The following is a 22179-nucleotide window of genomic DNA, read 5'->3' as shown; positions in this document are numbered from 1 at the left end:
CACGAACAGAAGTCATTACTCAGGACTTCTGCTGATAAGTCTTCTCCGGTGAATCCTGCCCTTTAGTTCAAAAATACATGAATATTTTGCTTATTCAACAGAAATTAAAGACAAAAAGTGCCATTTAAATAAGTCTTGTTCATTCATTTCAATAGATATACTATGAGTAACACTTAATTGAATACCATCCAAAGAAACTGGATTAGTCACACTAATTACTTACTGAAGTGTTTGGTTTGTCCATAATTTCATTTCTCTCTCCAATATATAGCCCACTATTTTAAAAAAGGGTTTCTGTAGCAACTTAATTTTTCACATCAGTTGCATCTATCTGTACCTTTTTTAAAAGCCAGAAACAGGCTTACCTTGCATTGTTGTTTTTGTAGGTTCCGAAAAAAGAGGAATGAGTAGCAGGTAGATGAGGTAGACAAATGAGAGTCCATTGTAGCGGAATGCACATGCTGTACAGAGGAAGAGAGAAATGCAGAAGAAAAGTGGATTAATGCTAATATTTCAGGGAAATGATTTGCACATTCAGCTGACCAGTGTATTGACATATGTTGCATTTTCATTACATTAATTTGGTCTACAGACCATACACACACACACACATACACCGTATGTTCCGGCGTACAAGACGACTGGGCATATAAGGCGACCCCCCACTTTTCCAGTTAAAATATAGGGTTTGGGATATACTCGCCGTATAAGACTATGCAGAAACGATTCCCGGTGCTGCACTGCCCATTTCTGGGGGCGAGAAATCGCTTCTGCTCGGATATGCACAGAAGCGATTTATGGCATCTGGGCATGCCCAGAAGCTGGAAATCGCTTCTGCGCATGCGCAGATGCCATTTTCAGAACCACTCGGTGAGTCCCCGTGCTGTGCCGCGCCGGTTTAGCGCGGCACAGCGCGGGGACTTGCCAAGCGGGCAGCTCGGTGACTGGCGGCTTGTGGCCGAATAAACAGCCTCTGTAGGCACAGCGCTGCTCCTGGTGAGTGGATTTACCGTACTTGTACAGCGCCACCCTTGCTGCTTTCACATGGTCGCCACATAACACGGGGATGCGACTGCGGCCGTTTTTGAGCTCCCCCCACCGTATGCGGCGACTGCAGATTCTCCAGTCTGGTTATACCCAGCATATAAGATGACTCCCGACTTTTGAGAAGATTTTCCTGGGTTAAAAAGTCGTCTTAAATGCCGGAAAATATGGTACATTGAAATGTATTTTTCTTTTCTTTTATACTTATGCTCTTACATTTTGTAAATTTATTAGACATTCTTAATATAGAAGTAATTAATAAACTGATTTATCATCATCATCATCCACACTGCAGGGTTATCAAGGTGACTGCAGCAAAAGAAAAAGCCAATATACCTGCACACAGATTATGCCTTTTAAAATGAGAATATAACAAAATCCACAAACAACCAGTTAAAAACACAGGTAATATTGACTCGGAACTCATCTCGCATTTAATAATTAATGGCTAGAGCATGGGTAGGCAAACTAAGGCCTGGGGGCCAGATCCGACCCAATCACCTTCTAAATCCAGCCCACAGACGGTCCGGGAATCAGCGTGTTTTTACATGAGTAGAATGCGTGCTTTTATTTAAAATGCATCTCTGGGTTATTTGTGGGGCATAGGAATTTGTTCATTTTTTCCCTTCAAAATATACCAGTCTAGCCCCCCACAAGGTCTGAGGGACAGTGGACCGGCCCCCTGCTGAATAAGTTTGCTGGCCCCTGGGCTAGAGCAAGAAGCTGACTGTATTTTCTGTAATCGTAGGGTTGGAATTTGCTATTAAGATTTGCTATAAGAAAATTCATCTGAGTTCACCAAGTGAAGTGTAAACAAAGTACTGGGAAGATAACATTTTGATTGAGCCGTTTTTGCAAGGACAAATTTTCAAGTGTCAGAGCAGCCCTGTAAACAGACCTTCCATAATTTCTAATGACGAAAAATTTACACTAACCATTGAAGATACTCTTCTATGTCTAGGAACATTCAATTATGCTCAATGCCTAGCAGGTCAATAATCAATGCTAGGTTGTAGTCCAAAGAACAGAAGCGACCAAACCATACGTAAGGATGGCATTATGATTTGGAGAAAATATGCTATGACTTCACAGTGAGCTATATCATGAATTTATTGTATGAATTCAGAAGAGTTGTTATTAAGCCCTTTGGCTTATTAGAATTTGGAAAACTGAATCACCCACCAAGATAATTAAATAAAGCTTTTTCCTAAAGTGATTTGTGCTCAAAATGCATTTAACACATTATTAATACTCAAAGCTTTTAATCTAAAGGCCGTATGCACAACAGGATCATCCTTTTATCTCTCTACCGACTGCAGTGCTCAGTGCTGCTACACAGCTCTCTGTAGAAACTTTTCATCAAGTGTGTGTGATGGGGTTACAACTGGAATGAAGAAATCCAAAACAAGCTTCTTTCATTTGCAAACATCCTCTGCACATGCGAGGAGGTCTTGGGATTGAGGCCAAAGTGTTAGCTGTAGTCAAAAGTTGTGCAAATACTCACAAAATCATGCAAACATATGAACACAAATCAGGCTTTATCAACAAAAAAATCTACATGCTGGGAAGCAACATTCATTTAATCAAAACACACCACACACAGCTTAACCCACATAGAATTATGTAAGTACAGGTGAAACTCAAAAAATTAGAATATTGTCGAAAAGTTCATTTATTTCAGTAATGCAACTTAAAAGGTGAAACCAATCTAGGAGATAGACTCTTGACATGCAAAGCGAGATATGTCAAGCCTTTATTTGTTGTAATTGTGATTATTGTGGCGTACAGGTGAAGAAAACCCCAAATTCACAATCTCAGAAAATTAGAATAGTGTTTAACTACTCAATTCGTAACACCTGCAAAGAGTTCCTGAGCCTTTAAATGGTCTCTCAGTCTGCTTCAGTAGGAATCACAATCATGGGAAAGGCTGCTGACCTGACAGTTGTGCAGAAAGCCATCATTGAGACCCTTCATAAGGAGGGAAAGCCTCAAAAGGTAATTGCAAAAGAAGTTGGATGTTCCCAAAGTGCTGTATCAAAGCACATTAATGGAAAGTTATGTGGAAGGGAAAAGTGTGGAAGAAAAAGGTGCACAAGCAGCAGGGATGACCGCAGCCTGCAGAGGATTGTCAGGAAAATAGCATTCAAACGTGTTGGGGACTTCCACAAGGAGTGGACTGAGGCTGGAGTTAATGCATCAAGAGCCACCACACACAGACAGATCCTGGAGATGGGCTTCAAATGCCGTATTCCTCTTGTCAAGCCGCTCCTGAACAAGAAACAACGTCAGAAGTGTCTTACCTGGGCTAAAGGGAAAAAAAGAACTGCTCTGTTGTTCAGGGGTCCCAAGTCCTCTTTTCTGATGAGAGCAACTTTTGCATCTCATATGGAAACCGAGGACCCAGAGTCTGCAGGAAGAATGCAGAGGCATACAATGCCAGATGCTTGAAGTCCAGTGTTAAGTTCCCACAGTCTGTGTTGATTTGGGGAGCCATGTCATCTGCTGGTGTTGGTCCACTGTGCTTCATTGATGCCAGGGTCAACGCAGCCGTCTACCAGGAGATTTTGGAGCACTTCATGCTTCCTTCTGCAGACGAGCTTTATGGGGATGCTGACTTCATTTTCCAGCAGGATTTGGCACCTGCCCACACTGCCAAAAGTACCAAAACCTGATTCAGTGCCCATGGGATTACTGTGCTTGATTGGCTAGCGAACTCGCCTGACCTGAAGCCTACTGAGAATCTATGGGGCATTGCCAAGAGAAAGATGAAAGACATGAGACCGAGCAATGCAGAAGAGCTGAAGGCCGCTATTGAAGCATCCTGGTATTCCATAACACCTCAGCAGTGCCACAGGCTGATAGCATCCATGCCACACCACATTGAGGCAGTAATTGCTGCAAAAGGGGCCCAAACCAAGTACTGAGTACATATGCATGCTTCTACTTTTCAGAGGTCCAATATTGTTCTATTTGCAATCCTTGTTTTATTGATTCCATTTAATATTCTAATTTTCTGAGATTGTGAAACTCCCTACCGCCCACCTTGAAATCCTGAAACGCCCACTAGTGGGTGGTCAGGACCAGGCTGACAACCCCTGATCTAACTGATATATCCCATTAAGAGGGCTGAGAAACAATAAAAAGAAAAGATTAACATTAATCACTTGCTGTTTTAGGAAATTTCGCTTTTTCACCTAGCACAGAGTTAAATTATGGAATTCTTCCACAATATATGGTGGTGGCCATCAATTCATATAACTTTAAAGCAAGGGTTGGGCAAATTCATGGAGAATAATGCTATCAATGGCTACTAGTTCCAATAACTATGTGCTATTTCCAGGATCAGTACCCTACCCACCAAATATACAAGCATGTATTTACAGGTAGCAGAGAGGAGAATGCTGCTTCTATCTCCCCAACTGAAGCTCACATCAAAAAGTAGGGCAAAATTACACACAGCCCACCCACAGAGCTCGCAGCTCTCACAAGGGAGCGCCCATGATCATTTTAAAAAACAAAAAATAAACCCCCATGCCCTTAAAAACAAAAGAATCACTGCAAATTTTTCATCATCTCCTTGCAAAAAAAATGTCCTTTAATATTAAAGCAATATATTATTCTATGTGGTAACATATTTAACACTTTTGAAAAATGAGATTAGTGAAAAAATGCCACCAAGTAATCTCAGTGGGGGCAACTATACCTTTACACAGATTTCGTCCATGCATAAATTCTGACCTTTTTACTGAAATGGCCATTACTCGTTTTGAGTTCAGAATGCTGGATAACCAGCTGGTATAAATTAAAAGTAGCCTCATGGCACTGGCAGCAACTGTAAATCAGACTCCACAGGTGCCAAGACAAACATGCTCATGTATACCAGCTGACTCTGTAGATCTTTAACTAAACCCACTTACTGTGCTTCAAAGAGTACTACCACAATGAAGAGCTTCAGTAACATGCTATCATCACAATCCCAATATCTGCATTTAACAAGAAACAGGGAGGAGACTGCTTTCTTCAAGATGTCATACTTTGCTAATTATTTAATTCAGTATGAAAGGTTCACTCAGAAATGTTCCATAGAGTTTAAGTTCTGATGCACTCAGTTCAGCCCTTGCACGATTCAGAAATGAAGCAATAATTTTTTTATGGCTGTTTTTTAAGTAACTGGCAATAAGCTGAATCTGAATAGAATATTATTTATATCCAAAAACACTTATTCCACCTCCTCAGCATCACCCCATACTGCCTCTACTCAAAATTTTAAAATCGTCACTTTTTTCCTCTCAGTTTTACTCCATCCCTGATTTACTCCAACCTCTGCTGTTGTTTAAAACTGCCATTTTCCTCTGTGTCCCTCCTCCCTGATTTACTAAAACTTTTGCTGTTTAAACCTCCACTTTTCCCATCAATATTCCTCTCTTCTCACTCCCATGCCATGGTCACTGGTGTTTGCAACCTGCCTTCTTTGTTTGCTACCCAATACATGACACCACTCTGACTTCATGTAAATCCATGATTGTTATGAGGCACTACGAATCTTCCAACAGGGGTTGCACAATGACAGCCTTACATTTTATATGAACGTTTCCCCAAATGTTTGTCAGTGTTAAGTTTTGTGGTATATAGTTTATCAAAAAAAATAAAACCACATTACTTTTTCACAATGATCTGCCAAGGTATTCCTTATGTAAACTCAAATGTAGGTTTGCATTTGTCATTAAAATGGTGTACTCCTTTCTAAGCAGCACAAATCCTAACATGGGTCCATCAGTTTAGGAAACAGGTGGTCATGACTTGAGCAAAGATGATAACTCAACATGCAATCAGCCTACTAATTAGTAAGATCAGCTAGTTTGGACTTTAAAGTGAACTATGGTATACACAAACCAGAAGAGCTCTGGATTAATTAATTCTTCACACAATAGTCATTTCCACCTTCTCTCTTGTTGTATTTGCTATTTCAGTCAAGTCAGAAAAGGAGAAAGACGTCAAAGAATTTTCTTGCCAAATACTTGTGCAGCTCACCTAAAATGCATAAGAACAACTCTGTTATGATTCCAAAACCACTAGAGATAAATTGATATGGGCATAAGTTTTTAAACTCATGACCCTTTCCTGCTCAGTGTAAAGAAAGGGCAGTGTTAGAAACTGAGATATTAAAGCTAGGAGATATTAAACCTAGGTTATGGGTGCAACAACAGAATGTCTAGGCACATATTTTTATAAGAATACAATAACTACAGCTAAAATATTATGTTCATTTTTCACATGGTCTAGTCCTTCCCCTGCCCACCCCCCTAATATTCTTAAGAGGGTCTCTTCTCCAGTCTTCAGAGGGTAGCTGGAAGTGGGGAGGCAGAAAAAGGTTCTCCTTTCCTTCCACTCTGCTGTTCTACTCTGAAATCTTAGGCGCCCAGAGCTCAGAAACTGCTCGCCCTAATGAAATTCCCTGTCGCAAAATGAACCTAGAATGGGAGTTTCAAACACTGAGAAAGGGATGGGTTGTTAACAGGAATACAACCTACAGAAGGAGTGCATTATACCAAACAATACCTGACTTTTTAAATAATAAAAAAAAGGTTGTGGACATCTAATCAGCGGCAAACCTGAAAGACGCTAGAGATTTATAAGATGAACAAGAACACAGCAATGCATTCTTTCTTATAACTGACTAGCAAGTTTGAGGTTGAATACAAAGGTTTATTTGGAAAGTAACAGGTGCATCTTTTCCCAACACAGAGATGCAGTGATGGGGAAAGATGCATCTGATGCACTTCTGCCAGTCATACAACTTTTAATGATATGGAGGGGGGAATTTTATTTTTAATTTTATATTTGTACCCCGCCCTCCCCGGCCAGAGCCGGGCTCAGAGCGGCTGTTGTTGTTTAGTCGTTTAGTCGTGTCCGACTCTTCGTGACCCCATGGACCATAGCACGCCAGGCACTCCTGTCTTCCACTGCCTCCCGCAGTCAAACTCATGTTTGTAGCTTCAAGAACACTGTTCAGCCATCTCGTCCTCTGTCGTCCCCTTCTCCTTGTGCCCTCCATCTTTCCCAACATCAGGGTCTGTTGACCACCAGCATTACGCTTTCAATTTTTAAGTTCGGGGCCAACAACATAGGCAGTCCATGTCCACTCATGGGGGAGCCAAGATACAAAATTGCTCTGAGGCAGTAACTCCAATTGGACTTGAGTTTGGGGCCCAAACCCAGAGCCCCTAGTTCATATGTCCACAAACTACCTAGAAACCAGCAGATGATAGATATAGGGAAGAGAGATGAGTCTTTTTAAAAAAGCTTTTGAAAGCAAGCCATCAGCTCATCTGTCACTGCCAGCCTGCTACCACATCATCCTCTGAATTGACACCTCAAATGCCCCTGAAAATTCATCATTCCCATTGCCAGGGGGACTGCATGTGAAAAAATGGCTGACCCCTCTGGGCTCATAGGCAATGCCTTTTTGTTTTCTGTATGATAGTCCTGGAAGCAGACACTAGTTTCCCAGGAGCACTTGAGGTTTTAAATTTCACTGTGCACAGTGTGACAGCCACAAGCAATAGCAGCCAAGCTGCCAGACCCATGGCTCTCCTGGCTGCTTTCCAGCATGAGCACGTAGGCAATGACACGCATCTGTTTTGCTAGACAACAAAAATTGTGGAATTAAGGCCCCCAGTTCCAATGGCTTTGAGGAAACATTCAGAGGGAAAACATTCCAGCCTAATATAAGCAAAGTCATAGTTTGGACATGATACTGCTGTGAAACCCATGAAAAATAACTTTTTATCCCACTATTTTAGAAATGCATAGACTTTAACCCAATGCTGCTAATTGAAATGCTATGGTTTTTATACAGCAGGTGTGTTTTGCTTACTGGTCTATGATCAACATGTAGAATTCAGTGGTGTTCGTTATTTCGTGGTTAAGTGATGTTGATACAATACTTTGCAGATACATCCAAATCTTCACATCAATAGTACTATATAGTTGTTGTTCTCCAAGGCCTAATAGCAAGAGATGCTGTATTTTATATAATTAGTGAATACACGCTTCAGTTTAAGTTGGCTCAATATAAACCGCTAATCCACTCGCAAAGGGTGACAAAATGAGGACCTGATTATTTTGAACAAGGCCTGTGACACTGTGCCCCAACACATTTTGCAGATTTCAATGAACAAAGAAAAATGTCAGCAAAGTATCATTTACTTAAAGTAGCCATTAAGTGTGGCCAATTGCTGATGCCAGCGGGTTGGTTGCAAACATTTGCAGATGCAATTGGGTCTCGATGACCCCAAAAGCAGGATTAGCAAACTTTCCAGAGTACTGCATAGGTATGATGAAAAAACACAGTCTTGCTTAGTAACAAGGAAGATTTCAACAGGGACAATATGTTCACCCAATTCAGATCCATACAGGGTTTTCTTTTTTCTTTGTTGTAAATCTGGGGAATACTATTGATCCTTGATGCTGCTTGTGGTAATGATGAGGGAGGTATATGATAAGGTATTAGAATAATACACAAAACATTAGTTTTCTACCCTCTACAGTATATGCCTTTCTCACAGGAAAGGGACATAACAAACAGAGAAATAACAAACAACCTTAAACAGAATCTTGCAAGGTCAATTTATGGTTTTTCAGTTCTCTTAGTCATTCCTACTCAGGATAGAATTGAGTCCAAAAATTGTAAGAGCAAAAATAATAATTTGTCACAAAATTAAGGAACTGTTTTAAGAGCAAACTGGGGGGTGGGGGTGGGGGGTCGTGAGATACCACACTGCAATTCACACCTCATCATGGAGATGTTGTAGAACATGGGAATTGTGGAAAACTGACACACACAAAATTTCCCCTATTTAAAAAGATACCAAGAGCATGCTCCTGAGATCCAACCATCTCTCACTTCCAATAGTTAGGCAAAGAATATTGACAGGAAGGTCAGAAAATAGCAGCTTCTAGAGCTCTATTTTTATCCTCTGTCATTTATATCCAAGTGTCTACTGCACATCTACTCAAAAGGATCCATGCATGAAAAGAAACACAACCAAAGGCTCCATCCAGACTATGGCTTCATGAAACACATACCTAATCTCTGACGAGTCAGCTGTGATGCTTACATGAATATATCATGGTGACTATATAGATGTGGGGGTCAATAGACAGAGAGCACTGCTTTTTCACTCAGACAATTTTCTGAACCTTCACACAAGTATATGCAGTATCTTGTTTATGCAGGAGAATGAAAACAAAACCATGTGCTCTTTTTTTAAGTGGTGGTTTTTTTAAAATGTGAAAAAGGCACATCATCAAGTTTATAAATAGGCAAAATCAATCTCAGCACTTAAATTATTCCTGGAATGTGCTGGAAGAACTATCCTTATTTCTAAAGTCAAGGTAAGTTATGGATTAGTATTTTGAAAACAATAGTAAATGAGACTAAGGCAAATCTGTCCCTTTGAATTTACTTCCGAGTGCATATATCTAAGATAATGTTGTAAATACTGTAATAGATCGAATTTTAATTTTGTGAATGTGTATGTAAGCATTCCAATACTGTATCATGTTTGCTTTCTAGCTGAATAATGTGCTAAAGCACAACAAGAAAGAAAGTGCAATCATAACACTGAAGAGCAAACTGTCCTAATTGGTTTTATCAAGGCCAGTATCAGCACTAGGCATCCGTAGACAGATGTCAGAGCCCCAGCACTGCTCATCAATAAGACCGGATGGCCTGCCACACCAAGCAGTACTGTATTGGATTTTCACAATGCTCTCAATGTAGCATTGTCAAAGGTACTGTTGCAAACTGAAAAGATCCCGAGATTCTGCACCACCACCAGGAAAGCTTGCATGCATCCAACAGCAGAAGAGATGGCCCACCACTTTGTCCACAGCCCCCTAAACATTTGGAGCAGCACTAAATCTCAATAATACAACACAAGGAAAGGAATACTGAACTTCTGTCAAGTAGAAATAAAAACCATGTTGTGTAAAAACATGTGAAACATCTTTGTGCTGTGGAAGGAAGGCTGTCTAATGAAGTGTTGCTAACTGTTGTGTAGTGGGTCTTCAGTGATTTCAGCTCAGTGCAAATAAGAACAGGAAGCGAGGATCTGGTACAACATCTCTTTACTTCAAAGAACAAGTAAGAGCCAGAACACAGGGAATGGGGAAAACTGGTACTTATATAGTAACAGAACTAGCAGGGGAAAGATACATTTTGTTGGGAACCAATGGGAAGGATTCCCTCCAGCGTAAACCAATCCAGCAGCGGATCCAAATCCTGCACTCTGAACCAGCAAATGATATACGTTCCCGCTGGAACTTATGCATTCAAATAAACTCTGCAATACAATACAATAAACTCTATATATTATATTACAATACATACTTGGCTGTGCTATTACTTTAATACACAACACTAACTTTACAATATCACAATGAAAATTGCAGCAGGCACAGGCATACACACACACTATACTTTATTGACTAAGCTTACATGCTTCTTCAAAGTGCTAAACAATGAAAAACAAACATGCAATTGTTTAATCTATTTCAATACTAACTAAACCACCTCTGTTCACTGTCCACCATTGTTCACTGTAATAATCCACTGTGACTGCTATGTATTTTCCATTGTTTGTCCCCATGAAATTTTAAGCTGGATAAACAGTGGCAGTTTAATTTCCATGTGGACAACCAGATACTTCTGCATAGTACAACATACCACCTTCAATACTTCTTTAAAAAACATAAATGACTAAGCTTAGTGGACTGAAACCAAAAGAAGTACCAGTAGCTCATCTGTTGGTTTATAAAGAAGGGCAGAACTGGTTCAAAAATAAGTATATTCAGCAAGAGCCCAAAATACTCACATATATATATATATAGAGAGAGAGAGAGAGAGAGAGGGAGAGAGGGAGAGAGGGAGAGAGAGAGAGAGAGTAGAGGTACGGCCTGAGGTATAAAAAGGAGAGACACAAAATAGAGATTGATTATTACTAACAACATCCTGGCAGCTCGGTGGAAGTCATATTCCCTGAGGCTTTTATAACTAGACAAGACACAGCACCAGAAAATGTACTGTAGGGGAATTAAAAAGGCTTGCATCAGCAGCAAAGACATATTGGATTATCGGATTGGTTTTGCCTATTTTTTGACTGCTAAATCTACAATAAGCTCTAAAAGGAAAATTATGCTATTTCATGGATTCCTAGACAGAAACATCAGTATGTCAGCATGATTGATGTGGCAGATTCTGTCAGTCAATAAAGTCTCAGTGGCAAACTACTAAACATTTAGAAATCATACGCTCTAAATAATTTAACATTGGTTTAGTAGATCTGCCCTAATCTACATCAAAAGGAAAAGCCTACTTCTAATGGAATTTAAACAGGTTACAGCATATAGAGGAACTGTGAAAGCAACACATTTCAGGCATATGCGAGTGGGATTTCAAAGATAGGCATGACAAGGAAGAAAGACACAAGGACAACACAGCCTGGTGCAGTTACAAAAATAGGATTAGATCCAATTGGTACATTGTCTTGGTTCACACATAATCCCAACCTAAACTGTGGTCTAACGTAAATTAGCAAGTGTACTGGTACAAATATATAATAATAAGCATACATAAATCATATGTTAAAAACTAATAGACACCTGTGAGAGAGCCCATTGATTACAAATATTAAAATTTATAGACTTTATGTAAAATATGGTTTTCACTACAAAAGTAATTGCCTCAGCTACATATTGTAGCCACATTATCAGCTACATATTGAATACATGTTATGTTTAGTGCTCTGGCAATCCTATATTGGTGTGTAGTCTCTTCAGCTCTCCCAATTAATATCTTTATCAATCCATTTTGTACAAATGACAAAGATGGTCAGAAAAGCTTGTGGCAGTTTCTCAAAGAATGTTACACCATAGTTTAATTACAAACACGGGGAACTATGGCTAGTTTAAACTATGTGTTGTGCCAACATGCTAGACTTGTTTGCTCAAATCATAGCCAGGGTTCTCCCAGTTCAGATAGAAGCAGATGCTTCTTATCTCACCCTTGTTACCACGAAAGTCTGCAGATCACTTCTGCTCATGCATATATGTCAATAAATAATAGTGTATAATAGTGTATCAATGTACCAAATGATACATCAATATCTAAGGTTCCACAGCACTTTTTAATGCAAAACAACAACAACAACCATAGCTTTCTGCATATATGTTAATTGGATTTTGCATTAATGATGCCACCTAGCCTATAAAATCGGAAAACTAATATTGAATCAGATAAGCATACAAGTCATCACAATCACATCTCTATGCAAAAATATATTGAGAAGCTCTGAGTATTTAACTTAGATATTCAACTGAAGCTTGAAGAATATTACATCAGTAACTGTTAATTTGCTGAACAACACCAACTGACAGAAAGCATTTTTTTAAAAAACCTAAGCTATAGGGTAAACTTTGATTAAAAAACATTACTTTGTCATCACTTTCTAATTTAGGCCCATAATATAGCTCGTTACATCAAAATTAACAAGCCAGGAAAACGTGTGACTCATGTTCAGAAGTATATGTCATATCTCAGCCTTGTAGAATGATGTGTAAACAAGTGTAAAAGTTCTGTCTGATAAGCTTGCATGCTGCTTCAAGAGACAATATGGATTTCTCTCAGCATATACCTAGAAATACCGTCATTGCATATTCTCAACAACTTTAGTCTAATTACCAAGACTTAGATATGTCCTTGCTATTAATGTGACATGGACTAAACAAGGAACCTTTAGGGCTACAGCAACTATTCTCTGTTAATGTTGTATGTTTTACTCTATTTTCACTTTACACCATAATTGTATGACCCACAACCAAGAATAAACTGGGTCATATAATTCACATACACTAGAGAATGAGAGAGAGATTACTAAAGAATTGCAGAAAGCCACTTAACTACTCAGTAACAGTTTTAAAATAAAACAGAATTCATACAAGAGCAAAATGCAAGAGAGTTTTAACATGAAATTAAGAGCAATCGTTACACACACCCTCTAAAAAAATGACATCATTACTGAAAACTGGATAGAGTGTTGATTTGGATATGGAACTCCAAGTATAAACCTCTACTTACATTAAGCAGGTGAGGTTCAAGGCAATCTCACTAAGCAATTAGTCTTTCTTAATGCTTTAAAGAAAGGTGGATTTCTCCAGATTTTTGAAGTCTATGTGCCTTTTTAAGTACATGTTTGAGACCCATTTCAATCTCATACAGCTCGTGCCACCCCCCACCCCCACCCCAAACCACATGCAGCTCAATAACCATGTATTATTGCTTAGAAAGTACACTGGTCTGTTTTGTTTATCAAGCACACAACAGGCCACAATACAAGCCAGGCATGCCACAGGAACACAGGAATGCCATGCTGTGCAAGCCTTTCCTAGCTCCTAATACCAGTAACAATGGCAATCAAAAAGACTTGATCATACAGGCTCTCCAACTTCACCATGGCATGTTTCACTAAATCAAACACACACCTGCTTTAGTTGTTGTGGTTGTTTTAACTTAAACAAAGCCAAGACAGGCAGTTTCCCTTGCCTTGGGGCAGGTAAAAAGGAAAGAAAGGAAAGGTTTCTTCCATGGGAAGGAAGGAAAACAGGCACGAGGTCTGGCAGCAGTACATGTTAGCCTATAGGCACAAAATCTTTGTTTTTGCAAGGAGTGCCAGGGGTGTAGAAAGGGGGCTGCAGGGCTGCCATGGGTGTAATATCCTGAAGGGGGTGACATTCAGTGTGCGCGCCCCGCCCGTGACTCCCCCAAGCCCAGCGAGCGGGCAAAGCAGCTGCTGTGGCTCTCCCCCTTCCCCCAGCTCGCTGTAGGCTTGGGAGTCGTGGGGGGCATGCTGAATGTCACCCCCCCTTCAGCCTTAAGGAGGGTGACATTCAGTGCCCCCAGCATCGAGATCGGTTCCCAGGGAGGATTGCACACTTGTGCCGATCGGCCTGTGGGCAGATTGCCCACACAGCATGTGTGCCGCTCCGGGTACTGGAGCACCCAGCTCTACCACTGAGGTGTGCATGTCTCCTTTCTCATACAACCACACACACACTTCAAGTTATGTACTATCTGAGTGAGGAGGAACAGGTAGCACATTTTCAGCACTCTGTCTCCTAGTCCGTTCAATATACACAATCTGGAGATAAAATACACTTTTCTTTCAACAATTATGAAGGCCTGCTTCAGTCCGAAATCTCTTGGAGAACTATACAATGTTAAGAAACTAGGGTTGCCAAAGTTGAGCTGTTTTAAGGAAATTCACCAAAATCTACACTTCCACATATAGATTTTCACGGACATTTCAGTGATTTCTGCCCGGACACTGTTTCCAATGGCCGAATCCCAGCTGTGTCCAGGAAAGTCCAGATGTTTGGCAACCCTATCAGAAACTATTACAACCACACGAAGCTGTCCTACATGCTCCATTCACACTTAGACAGAAGTGTCAAAATGCAGTTTGTCAACACATTTCTTTCTAAGCAAACATTTGTTAATGTCATACAGTAGAAATAACATTCTTATAGCCTTAGAGAGCTATGCACCCATGTGTGAACATGTTCAGAAAGGTGATTAGGTTACCTACAAATGCAGCACCTCTATAAACCAAACAGAACAATATTTAAGAGAGAACAATTTCCAGTAACTTGCTGAGACAATACATCAGAAGGAAAAATATCCCATACACCTTGGGGGAAATTCCGTATCTAAAACCTAACATTGATTGACTGACTCTCCATTGTCATGCTTAGGACAGCTAATAAATCACCAGTGGATAAACTAATCACAACAAATAAATAAGAAATTTTAGCAGCTGGTACATGTAATTTCTAACATTCTCCTGAGCTTCTTATTTCTTACTGCATTTGCATAATATGATCTGGTACTCATTAATAAACTTATTGATTTATGTACCACTTAATGCCAAAATAGGCTCCTAAGCAGTTCAAAAAATAAAAAAAACCAAATAGGTTGATTGACGAGACAAGCCCTCTTTTGTAAATAAATCCAAAAATCCTGTAACATTTGGATATTTAAATTAAATACCTAAGGTATTTATATGTATATAAGGTATTTATAAGTATATGTGTATGTACTGTATACTTTGGGTCTGGTTACACAAATAATGCTGTTCATTTTTGATAATACACTTCTATACAGATAATACAGATTAAAATACAATATTAAAATTTAAAATGCAGCCTCATTTTAAGTAGTCCATAAATCCAAACCATGAGGGAGGAAAACACAGGGGTCAGACTGAATCCAACCCAAAGGCCAGGCGGAACAGATCTGTCCTGCAGGCCCTGTGGAAAGATGACTTAAAACTTTTATAAAATGGCTGATTTGAAGTAATGGGAGGCAGATGTTTTCTACCATTCCATTTTATCAACGACAAATTGAAAAGAAAACATGGCATCCCTTGAAAAACATTATGTTCAAAAATATTGTTAAAATCTCCAAGTTCCATAATTGTTTGGATTTTCCATGCAACACTCAATGCCCACTACATAGCAGTCAATTGGTTATTTCTTTTATGCACAAATTGCCATAATTTATTGTTGTCATTCATACTGCATGTATAAATATATGTTGCATCTGTGCACATGTGAGTACATGCACACAGGGGCACCCACCCACCCACCCAGTTTATGTTGTAGGTGGGAACCTGTGGTCCTCTATTATGTTGTTGGGTACCAATTCCCATCAGTCTCATCCTCAGCCAGCATAACCAATGACAATCAGAAGTTGGGAGTCCAATGACATCTGAAGAACCAGTTTCCTACCTACCTATAATATGCAGTGTAACCATTCTTAGTGACCATAAGAAGTTCAATTAACAGTAATGCAATTCTTATTCTTATTCTTTTTTAGCAATCACTTGTAGCTGAGTAAGATTGTCTTCCATAAACACGCTTTTAACAATGAGTCCATAAGTGACTGTGGGGGCCAATAGAAGCAGCTTATTGTGTAATCTTTAAATTTTCTTTATAACCAGAACATCATGAATAACTTTATTTTCCTTACAGGTAGGTAGCCGTGTTGGTCTGACGTAGTCGGGGGGAAAAATAAAAAAATTGCTTCCAGTAGCACCTTAGAGACCAACTAAGTTTGTCATAGGTATGAGCTTTCGTGTGCATGCACACTTCTTCAGCTACAATTTATTTATTTTCCTTACTTATGATGGACAGATTTTCAAAATATATTTGAAATAAAACAGGAGATACTGAGGAAGCTTGCGGGCTCCTCTGTATAATACTATGTGTTCCAGTATTTCACCATTAATTTGTGTCCCAGTTGAAGGGGCTTTATAGCTGCTTACACCTCTAGTATTTTCAGCAAACTGTTGGCACACCAGCTTGTACAAGTGCTATAGCGTTACTGTTTGCTTTTTTTTTTTTTACAAAGAAGCTGGTACCCAAGCAATGTTGTCAATTAGCTATGACAGCAAAATACATATGCTACATAATGAAAGATAATGACAGCTCTGATGACTGTTACTGTTACTCAGCAGATATGCAGCAATGAACTGTATTAGTATTTATACTGCCAACCCAATAATTTAAGCATAGTATTTATTTATTTATTTTAAAAAGTTTCTCTGCCTAAAAAGATGAGACAGGACTGAATTAGCCACGGCATAGCAAGCAACTATGGGGGGGGATCACTTGGATGCACTTTAATGCACTCACTTTTTTACTCCATCAATACAACAATCTCTCAGCTTTCAAAACAAAAACAGAATCAACCCAAAAAGGTAATACATAGACAGATATGAAATCATAGCTGTTGCTGAGCTTGCCCATTTTGTCCTTGTCCTTAAAAGAAAGTGCATTGCAGGGACAACTAATATGTGAAAAGGTTCCAGATAGGTAGGAAAAAAATCCCTGCCCTGGCATGGCTGATCAGGGCTTACATTTACACTCAGCTGCAGCAACTGGTTTCAGTACCCAGATTCAATCAGGGAACAGCGAAAGAAAGACAGAAAGACAAAGAAAGAGCACAGAGATGCTTCTGATCATGTTCATCATACAACTTGCATTCAACTTAACAACATGGTGGGTGGGTACAATGTAAGGTTAGAATTCATCCGCACACAGTGAATGTACATTTGGAGGGAGTTGCTTGAATATCCTGAAAGGTGTATGCCATTGGAAGATTTAAAAAATAGGACACTTTTTTCTGACCAATCTTTCTTCCTATGTTTACAAGATGTTTGTGTGTAGACATTCAGTTATAACTGCCACTCAGGTGTGCAAAGAAAAAGCCTCTTTTTAGTGAATAAAAGAAATTATAAGACTCTAAAAGACAATCTAAATCCTTGTTCTTATTGCAGAATGTTATCACATACTCTGCTTGCAGTGGTTCCTGGCACTTCATTCATTTTTCATGGCTGTTTGTTAATATATATTTGTTCCTCTGAGAGCTTGCAAAAAGTGATGCACTTAGTTGTAAATACTAAACAACATTTGGATTCTTTAATTTTAAATACAACTAAATGGCATTATTTAGCATTATACCATACCAGGGTGTGTTACTATAGTTGAAATACAAAAATAATGATAGTCGTGTCAACTTTTGCGGGGTGGGGGGGAGAATCAGACAATCTGTCTGAAATGAAGTAATAAAGCTTTTATGTAACTGCTGCCCCAGAAATCAAAGTGTTTCTATGATAAACCAAGGCACCTCTAAAATGCAGAGACCTATCAAGAAAAAGTATAAAGTGATGCATGTTGGGGCAAAAAAATATCAATTTCACATATCCGCTTATGGGGTCTGTATGGACTAGAAAGGAGAGCTTAGGCCAGGGGTCAGCAACCTAAGAGCCATGGGCCAGAAACGGCCCGCAGAGGTTGTTTGACTGGCCCACGAGCCACCCCCAAACAGAGCAGCCCACTCGTGAGCTGCGCTAAACCAGCATGGTGCGGGGACTCGCTTCCGCAGCGCCGAAAATCGCGTCTACGCAGATGCCGAAAATCGCACACGTGATCCGGCCCACAGAGGAATCTCTGCGGGACTGATCTGGCCCAGGCAAGATGAACCTTGCGGAGCCCTGGCTTGGGCTTATAGTGGACAGCTCAATAGAGATGTTGACTCAGTGTGCAGCAGATGTGAAAAAGGCAAATTCCATGCCAGGGATCATTAGGAAAGGCATTAAAATTAAAAATATAAGACTGTTATACAAATCTGTGGTACAACCACATTTGGAACACTGTGTAGGGTTCTAGTCTCCTCACCTCCAAAAGGAGGTGATTTAAGCCAACTAAATTTTAATCAGGGTAGACCCACTGAAATTAATGGACCTAAATTAGCAATGTCCACTAATTTCAGTCTGCTCTGAGTACGACTTAGTTTTGATACAAACCTTGGATATGAATCACACAGTTTTTATTTATCTAGATTTATTAAACAATAAAAATATCACTTTGTTTCCATATTCAAACACTCTAAAATAAAATTATAGAGATATCAAATTTCAGTGTTATAGAACTGTTTTTCTTCCATACCCATATCTGACTTTTATACAATATGAAACGCAATGTTTGCTAAAGGAATATAAAGTTACATAAAGAAGATAATTTTCCACTCCTAAGTAAGTTATAGGAAAATAACTTCTGCATTAACATAAAAATGTCATTACTACAGAAAAACTAGATTGGTTAAATAAAATGTTGTCAAAAACAAGCAAACTTCCTGAAAAACATGAAAAGCTTATTAATGCATAAACATGTCTCTGTTTAGCTCACAACACAAATTGCTGTTACACCCTATTAAGAAGTGAAAAAAAATATGTCTGCAGCCTTTGCCAAGGCCAAAATCCAAAAGGACTTTGGGGGAAACTTCCACAGACATCCAAGTCCCTCTGAGGCTATCACAGGCTTCTTATGCCACCAAAATGATTCTCCTGTAATTTGGAGGCCCTCTGGGGCAGACCAGAAGCAACTGCAGTTGGAAGACATCAGGACTGCTCCCTAGCTTTAGGGTAAGCTTCTTGGGATCACAGATTGCATAGGGTACTTGTCAGATATTTCCAAGAACTGGACTCCAACATTCTGCTCACTACAATACCAGAATAGCAGGTTTGGGTCAACACTCATGACCAGCTAGTCAGCAAACTGTGACATTTGGGAAATGAGATGGTTTGAAAATTAATGAGCCCAAGGTAACAAAATTGCTGCAAAATTTATAATATTGAGGGCATGAATGTAATGGTATTGTTACCAAAACACACACACACACACACACCCAAAAATACCCTGTGGTTTTGAATAAAAGAGAAGTTGTTTCAAATCTCACCAGCATTATACCATTCATATGTGAATGGGCAGAGGCAATATCTCTTTATATATATTCTATTACCAAAATGTCTCAGAAAGCTAGCAAACTGACCAAATAATGTTACACGGGCAGAAGACTTTACACAAGCTCTAACTAAACACCAGCAAGACCAAGGATGCTAGTCTATACACACTTACGGGACCGCCTCTCCCAGTATGACCTGCAGAGGCCATTAAGGTCCACAAATAACAACATACTGGAGATCCCGAGTCATAAGGTGGTTAGGCTGGCCTCGACCAGGACCAGGGCCTTCTCAGTACTGGCCCCGACCTGGTGGAACGCTCTGTCTCAGGAGACTAGGGCCCTGCGGGATTTGTCATCTTTTCGTAGGGCCTGCAAGACAGAGCTGTTCCGTTTGGCCTTTGGACTGACGCAGTCTGACCCCGGGATTACCCTCCCCTAAGGTTTTATCTCATAATGGTTTTATCTTATTTGTAGATTTTTAATTTTAAAATTGAATTTTAACATTGTATTAATCTGCATTTTAACTGAATTGTTTTTTTCTATACTTGTGTTTATATTTTCGTTGTTAGCTGCCCTGAGCCCGGTCTTGACTGGGAAGGGCGGGGTATAAATAAAATTATTTATTATTATTATTATTATTATTATTATTATTATTATTATTATTATTACATCAGAGTAAATCCCTCTGAACTCAGTAGAATCTACTTCTTGATGATAATAAAAAAACATGCATGGGATCAGGCAGCAATGAAAGCTCCCCCCCCCCGAAGTGCAATACAACAAACTAAACAGATATATTTAACTACAGCCCAAACTGGAGTTTACTTTTGTACTCCCCTGATACTCTAAGCACATAGCTACACTAAGAGGCATCCTGTGGAACTCTGCCTATACAATCATAACCAAGTGTGGCTTCCCCGAATGCTCTCCCGAAATATGCGTGGAAGCTGCACTTACAACAATACCTACGTTACAAAGGTTCTCTTTAGTTTGGTCTTAAAAATCAATTATTTCACACAAACCCAATAACATTATAGTGCTAATGAAACAAATCAATTCAAGCCTTCCTTGGAAGTATGCAGCTCAGAGACTGGCAATGGCTCTCCAGTGTTTCAGACTGGGATCTCTCCCTGTCTTACTTGGTGATGCTGGAAACGGAACCTGGGACCTTCTGTAAAGCAGAAGCTCTACTGCTGTTCAGTATAGGACTGCACTCTTAGATGTTCTTGGGGAGACTGTATGTTCCCTGCAGTATTTTTCACCATTTTCTTCAAACACAGCATTGCGAATTTCCTTTGAGTTGCAGTGTTTGTTGTAGGACACAGAAGCTTTACTTTAAAAAAACAACAACAACACTTCAACGCTTCAATAAGTGCAGGAAATTGGTTTTACTTATTTAAAGTAAGTCTAAAGGTAATGCAGATATGAACAAAACAAAGGAATTTCCCTCCCTAGACCCCTCTCTCGATAACCTATGACTTTCCAATAACTTTGTACAATCTTTTTTCACAATCTTCCTGCATTCCTAATCAGAAATTCTTCCAGAGGAATCTGACAGGACATGTGTATGCTGCTTTAAAGCTGTATCTCTGGGAGTCTATTTTAAGAGACTAATACCAAATCAGTTGGGTTATTTATTTTACTCTTGGAAGCTATTCCCGAGCACAAAATATGCACAGTGTGAACATAAATGGTGCATGCATTTATACATACACCGACGCTTTCTCTGGGAAAATGAACATGTAGGAGGCCACATGTTGCACTTTGCTGGAAACCCTGTAATTTATAAACTTCTGCTCCATTTGTGAACTATGCTCTTTGCATGTATTTGGTATTTGGCCATTAGTTCCTGCAAATGCAGAGGAAACCTTTCAGTTATGCTAGTCATGATTTTTGCAAGAAGCAAGTACTCTGCAGAACTAGGAGGGTGGGGAGAAACTATACATGGTGGGGAGAAACTATACATTTCAAAGCCATCTCTATCTTTTTTGGTCTTTAATTAACGCAAATTGTTTCAGCAGCCTGCCATCTCAGTCATCTGTTTTGTGAATCCTGCCATCTAATTAAATGTTTGCTTAAATTGAGCTGGTTTTTTTTTAAAAGAAAGAATTTAGTGGCCAGCTAGCTCATTTGGGGGGGGGGGTGTCATTCCACATACATTATTTATTTTGTAACAAAGTCAATAGTAGATGTCAATGCCAACTATTCAGAAAATCACCAGTTTTATTTATTTATTTATTATATTATATTATATTATATTATATTATATTATATTATATTATATTATATTATATTATATTATAAATAAATAAAAATAATTTAATGGTAGTGTAAGACTGCCAAGATCGTAGAGAGAGGTTAAGTTGTGTTGATGATATTTCTTTGTCATCAATGTTTTGCTTTTGTTCTGTTTATTTTATTTAGCAAGATTTACATATCCCTTAATCAAAATAAATCTCCAAGAGGTTTACATAAAATGGTATAAAATATTCATCTTTTTTTTAAAAGCAGGCTTTTTAAAAAGCAGACATAATAAAATAGATCAAAATAGAGATAAAATCAACAGTTTTTAAGAACAAATATACACGACAAAATTACATGTCTGGGTAGGCTTGCCCCCAAAAAACTTTTACTGACATAAAAAACAGTTAAATGAAGTTGCCTGCCTAATATTAAGATGTTCATGTCTAGGTTAGGCCTATCCAGAAGAAAACTTAGTTGTTGCTTTCTACTTGCCCAAGAGTGGAAAATCTAATTTCATGATAGTTGAA

General features: G+C 39.1%; 1 protein-coding gene across 10 annotated transcripts in view; it reads right to left on the bottom strand.

Moving 5' to 3' along the window:
• Positions 1-22179, bottom strand: part of PIEZO2 (piezo type mechanosensitive ion channel component 2) — a 221849-nt gene that overhangs the window by 181622 nt on the left and 18048 nt on the right. For all 10 annotated transcript variants that reach the window (XM_088675321.1, XM_088675325.1, XM_035124928.3 and 7 more), the window contains exon 2: positions 366-461. In XM_088675321.1, coding sequence (XP_088531447.1) covers positions 366-461 — 96 coding nt within the window. The remainder of the gene's footprint in view (positions 1-365; positions 462-22179) is intronic.

Source organism: Zootoca vivipara, chromosome 8, assembly GCF_965207765.1.
Source record: "Zootoca vivipara chromosome 8, rZooViv2.hap1.1, whole genome shotgun sequence".
NCBI lineage: Eukaryota > Metazoa > Chordata > Lepidosauria > Squamata > Lacertidae > Zootoca > Zootoca vivipara.
Note: the sequence above shows the minus strand (reverse complement) of the source record. Positions and strands in the feature narration are given on the sequence as shown.